This window comes from Setaria viridis, chromosome 5, assembly GCF_005286985.2.
Source record: "Setaria viridis chromosome 5, Setaria_viridis_v4.0, whole genome shotgun sequence".
Classification (NCBI taxonomy): Eukaryota; Viridiplantae; Streptophyta; class Magnoliopsida; order Poales; family Poaceae; genus Setaria; species Setaria viridis.
Genome location: NC_048267.2, coordinates 13,471,241 through 13,477,314, shown reverse-complemented (window position 1 = coordinate 13,477,314; position 6,074 = coordinate 13,471,241). Strand labels below are relative to the sequence as shown.

General features: G+C 48.8%; 1 protein-coding gene across 1 annotated transcript; it reads right to left on the bottom strand.

Annotated features, from left to right (window-relative positions):
• Positions 1 to 399: 399 nt before the first annotated feature.
• On the bottom strand, positions 400 to 3,788 carry LOC117854476 (peroxidase 1). The gene is made up of 3 exons (XM_034736680.2): positions 3,392 to 3,788; positions 1,202 to 1,642; positions 400 to 1,121 (listed from the first exon to the last, which is right to left on the bottom strand). The coding sequence occupies exons 1-3, from the start codon at positions 3,623 to 3,625 to the stop codon at positions 711 to 713; spliced, it is 1,086 nt and encodes a 361-aa protein (XP_034592571.1). The 5' UTR covers positions 3,626 to 3,788; the 3' UTR covers positions 400 to 710.
• Between the last annotated feature and the right edge of the window lie 2,286 nt (positions 3,789 to 6,074).

The following is a 6,074-nucleotide window of genomic DNA, read 5'->3' as shown; positions in this document are numbered from 1 at the left end:
GCACATATGCTGTACAGAAAAGAAAATGGGGCGATAGAAAAAGAACAATCACGAGCTCCATGAGCAGATGGGCTGAATGGGCTAATAAGCAACATGTCGAAGTTAATGGGCCGACCCATGTAGGCTTGGGCAAAGACGCAGAGTCTGTCTGAGGAATGTCGAAATTTTATACGAGGATATTCAGTTTGAGGATTTTCACACTACGAGATATGTTTTTTTATAATGACATTTTTCGCAATAATTATACGCCCAATATAAAAATAGTACCATCACCAAACCAAAAATATGAAATAATAGCTTTCGCCATAAACTATAGATCGACATATATAGACATAACATAACATGACATGTAGACAATAAAAAAAAGATAGCTAGCTGTGTAAAAATCAAGCTATAATATGACAATGGAAGTGACAGATTCTCATGTTCATCGATCATCAGATCAGTATCGTGACAACAACATGAAACACGCACGCGTACGTGCTTATTAATCGACCACTGAAAGTTCAAGTCCGGACTGTTAAGACACAGGTGCTCACAATCACCGCAGAGAGATCGTCGAAAAGTCTGCCATCGACGTAGCAAAAACAAGAGTCCACGCGACAAATAAAATCAAGCTAGAACGAAACGTGCGCGTCGAAAGGACGCGCGCGCGCGCAAATCGTGAGTCTCGAATCGACGACGACGACGGCCGGAGAGGCATCGAACAGTTAGCTCGTGGCGACGCCGCCATTCTCGTCGGCGGCCGGCGCGCTCGAGCCCAGCTCGATGGTCGACGACGACGGGTTGACGACGCTGCAGTTGAGGCGGACCTCCCCGCACGTCCCCGTCTGCACCTGGATGCGGCCCATCTTCACCATCGCCGCCGCGAACTTCTCTTTCCACAGCGTCTCATTCGCCGCGAAGCTGCTCACCAGCGCCGCCATCGCCGTGTCCACGCGCAGCTGGTTGTCCGAGAAGAAGAGCCCCATGCCGCGCGGGAGGAGCTTGTAGTAGTTGTTGTCCAGCACGTTGGGCGTCCCGGGGTCCATCGCCGTCGTGATCGGCGTCGCCCGCGTCGTGTTCGACGGGCACAGCGCCCGCAGCAGCGACGCGTACGACGAGCTCAGCCCCGCGTCCACCTGCATACATATTATATATATTATATATGTAATACTGCAGCAAGAGAGCAAGCTCGAGCATGGCGGCGGCGGCGGCGTACGATTGCGGCCGGGGGCTTGGCGCTCCGGTTCCAGACGCGGTCGACGAAGGATTCGCAGAAGGAGCGGCCAACGGTGTGGGCGCCGGAGAGGACGACCATGTCCTCGACACTGAGGTTCTTTGCGGCGAACAGGTCGGTGAGCTCCTTGGCCGTGGACGTGGGCGGGGGAAGGTCGACGGTGTCCGACGCGTTGGACACGTGGCCGTCGCGCCGCCCCGCCGGGACCTGGTACGAGACGCTGCCGGTGAGGGCGGCGCTGTCGCGGGCGGCAAAGGCGACGATGTCGGCGCACGAGACGGTGCGCGGGCAGCTCTGCTCCACGGCGGCCTTGGCGGCGTCGATCACGTCGAAGCCGCGGAGGCTCGGGTTGTTCGGGGCGGCGTCACGCTCCGTTTGCCCGCCGCCGGGGTTCACGGTCAGGAGCACCGAAGCATCACAGCCCTGCATTGTAGTAGTGTTATAAAAGACGCATGTCAATCAGTCAATGTTATAATAAAAAAAAAGATGAGGGTTGATCAACCTCTTCATGGAACCAAACTAATGAACTTGCTGATATCGCACGGCATACAAGATCATATGGTTGTCTGGTGTCATATTACTCAATCAAACCAGTTAAATTTCAGGTTTCTTAATTTTTCGGAGAGTTTTTTCTAACAAGCTGTTTGATTTACAGATCATGTCATCCTTGGATGGAATGAGACGACGATTGATCAGATAGTTGAACCAAACTAACTGACCTAATAATATGGAATACAAGATCAGATGGTCGTTCAGCATCCTTCTGCTCAAAATCAGTTGAATCTGTGGAATAGTCCGGTTTTGGGTTGCTTTAACGAAAATATCTTCAAGATGTCTTTTTGTATCGATGATCAAAGGTTATTTCTTTGTGTCCTACTACAGATATACAAATAGATTATTAGTTATTTCAAAGCAACTGTGCCTATACATTGTTTCTGAAGTTTGCAAGGGAGAATGGTCCATGCTTTTGTTACTAAAGAGAAGATACTAGCTAGCTAGGAAACATATTTGTGCATGTGTCCTTGACTTTGACTGTCTTTTGGTACGATCATCCATGCATGTGAGCATGGGGAGGAAAAAAGATAAAGATCAGTGAGATTCTTCTGCTGAAAGGTCATTCCTGGCGACATTTGCAAGCAGGGAATATGCGTTGCCTTCCAAGAAAGAAAACATCAGAGCATGCATATATGCCGTTCACTTGCTTTCGGAGCTTTTGTGCTTTTGACGCTTTGTCTCTTTGTCTCAAGAGACAGCTTTCTCCTTCTACTTCTTTCCCATTACAAATGGTGTCCCCAAATTTGTGTAAACTAGTATTGTGAGATATGGATCTATTACAAATAGATACCCCTATATAATGTTGATAAGAACAGTGTCATATCTTGCCTTTTATTGCTAAGTTCATTCGAAAACTCATGGACTCAATGTCAAGCTAGGGGATAGAACTGAAAAGCAGAGGAAGCTCATGTTGTCGGGCTGGGTCATTATACACTAATACATCCTGAATGTGTAGCTCATTTCTTTCAACCACAAAGGATCGGGAACCAACATAGAGACTAAAGATATTACAGGATCATCTCACTCAAAATTTGGAGAACTTTAATTCATCCACTTAAATCAAGTTGATTTTAATCGCCAAGTCTCTAATACTCTTGTAGGAGGGTTTACGATGAAAACTAATAACTACGGTGAGTTTTTTTTTGTAACTTTCCGTAACATGGAACTAAAATGAAATATGGGTAACTTTTTCATGCAATTAACTGGGAATACTAGGGAGAAAAAAATCTAACAGAGAAAGCATGATGGAAAATCTCATGAAATTAATTATGTGCATAAGAGCAATTTGATCCATGTCGCCTTTCAACGCTACATCTCATGTACATTATACACGGAAGAAGAACTCTGTTTTTTTCTTAAGTACTGAATTGTTTCCCCGCTCATTTATTGGGTAACTGTACGTAGTGAGTTTATCATACATCCTAGCTAACGCAGACGCTCGTTCTTAATTACTGAACCTAAATAAGTTACTAAATACATCAGATCGCGTTGCATTCGTATGTTTCAATTTAAAGCATTGCGTTGCATGGGCAACCATGTCAAAACTTTTTAAACGGACGACGCACCTTTTCATGTTTAAATAAAGCCGCAGGTGGTATAAAGCTGAAGTTTCGTTACCCTGACGAAGCAGTCGTGGAAATGGAGGCGGATGAGGCCCGCGGCGGTGCCGGCGTCCCTGGCGAAGGCGGCGGCGACGGCCTGGCGGACGAGCGCCTCGGCGTTGGGGCAGGTGGTGTCGTAGAACCCCACCCGGAGCTGCGCGCGGGCCACCGCCGGCAGGAGCCACACGGCGAGGGCCACCAGCAGGGCCACTCCTCCGGCCGCCGGCTTGCCTTGCCTAGCGGCGCGCATGGCCGGCCGTGTGGCAGCCTAGCAACTATACCTGGCTCGTGGCTCCAGCTGCCGAGTGCTGGTTGGTCAGATCAGCTCTGTCGAGCCTGCAGTGAGTGATGTCAGGTCACTGGCTGGGACACACGGTTCGAGCCGTTGGTCCAGGGGGAGTTTATATAGAAGGGGATGATGGATCGGAGGAGGTCGGGACTAGCGAGCACTCGATTAAAGCATTATAAAGAGCTCACTGAGAGTGAGCAGTATAAAGCAGCAGGCTAAACTGCTAAAGCATCTCTACCGGCGTACCTTTATCTTTAGCAACGATCCAAAGCTACACGTTTTAAGGCATTTTCTAAATGAGTAATGTGAAACCCATTTTCCATTACCATATTCTAAATGAGTAATGTGAAACCCATTTTCCTGGACTTTGAAACTCCAAGGTGGCGGTTCGGCGCCAAAGTCGGGTCCATAAAACATTTGCTTCGTAGAGCTCCTGCTTGGGAACAAATTAGAAGCGTTACACAAGAGTGGCCATTTCTCGGTGCAAAATCTGTATATAAGACTTTGATAAATGAGGATATCATCCAAAAGAGTATACAGTAGTGCCTCTGTGGAAAATCAAGCTTCTTCCTATGTCCTTTGTCGTCTGTCTGCTTTGGAGAGGTGGTGTTAATTATCCACACCAAAGACGGCTTGGTTAGAGTATACTGTAATAATTGGCAAAGAAGTGAAAAAATGTTGTTTTTTCGTTAATCATGAAGCAAAATGTTGATGGGGCTATTAGCGTCGTGAGCTGCTAATTTTGAATGTCGGCCTAGGTAGGGGTAAGGGCCTGCCACGCCCGTGGGATTTCTGGTGAATGCTTCTTTCGTAGCGTAAGTCATATACGTCCGGTGGGCTGGCCCTTCTTCTGCCTGCGTTAAATTTATCTCTTGGGCTAGATTGCATAGTTTCCAGTGGGCGCCCGTTTGTTACACAGGTTCCACTCTTGGAGATCCGTGCTTGCATTCCTGTCCGTTGGATGCGTCTAGCTTCCCCATAACCCGAAATTACTTCCCGATTGAGCTGCCGCCATCGACCCGCTCATCCGTCGCTGCCGCCCTGTTCTCCGCACGCCCCACCGCTGCTGCCTTTGCTGGATGCACTCCACAGAGGACGGCGGGTAGGAGCCGGGCCAAGGGCCGGGTGTGGGCGGGGGCGGCCAGCAGCAAGGTCACCGCTAGTGGTGGTCGAGGCAGTGGCTTAGGGTTATGGTTTAGGTTACCGGGGTTGGGGGGCTCTAATGGCCTGCGGCTATAGATGAGGAGGGGGTTGGGGGCGTCGGAGGACTGGCGGTGGCAGCGGAGATGAGGCAGCGCTAGGTTGGGGTCGGATGGCCGGTGGGCTGGTGGTCGGCGGTGGAACGAGGATGCCCATGGGATTCGGAAGGGCGAGCGAGCCGATGGCGGTGGTCAGTGGGGGGCGGCACGGCAGCAGCCGGTTGGGGTGGAGGAGGAGGTGGTGGGGGTGGTGCTCGTCGGGGAAGATGACGAGAAGGACGGTGGTGGCGGAGGAAGATGAGAGAAGAGAAGATGGTGCTCGTGGGCCATGGTGGCTGCGGAGGGTGGTGCTCGTGGGCTGCTAACAGGCCTTAAGCCAAGCATCCTATCTGGCTTGCGGCCCCGCTTCGTTCGCTAAGAGTTAAATCCTCAAAGCTTCACTGCAATTTGCTACAGCAGTACATGTTCAGTGCAGTTATTGGTACCGCCGGTAAAGCTGCCAACGGTTCGGTGTAAAACCAATTTTCTCAGTTTAGTCTTTGATCTTGTTGAGCCTAGTTTGGTTCCAGGCTCCTAAAATTTTAGCTTCTAGAAAGTTTTAGTCAGCCTTTAGACTATTTTGTTCCAGTGACTAAAACTGACTAAAGGCAATAAATTCTGTGGCAAAAGGACCATGTTGCCCTCCCTCCATGCCCCTGCTCCTTCTCTGACTGGCGCCATGGATTCCCTACGCTGGCTGGCGCCATTTTGCTGCTGGCGCCACACCCTACACCAAAGGTACCTCTAGGCGCCAAAATTTTTTGTTGCTGGCGCTAACACACTGAGCTAGCTCTAGGCACTAATTTTTTTTGCCACATGTTTATTCCATTCAGTAAAAAAAGTTCATACAAATGTACATACACTCATACAATCGAAAAGTAGTGTCCATAAATCATCCATACAATAATTCAACACATTAATAAAACAACCATTACAAGTTGATATCTATGATCTACTAAACAAACCATCGGCTATCCAATCACGGAACTCGTTCATGTTTTAATCTTCGTCTCTGTAATGTACATTTGACACATTACCGTCAGAAGAGGATCCTTCGATGAATGGAACATAGTTCTCATTATGATCAACCAAACCAAAGTCCGCATCTCTCAAAAAACTCTCCCTAATAAAATTATGTAGTGCCATGCACGCAATAATTATATGGATTTGCT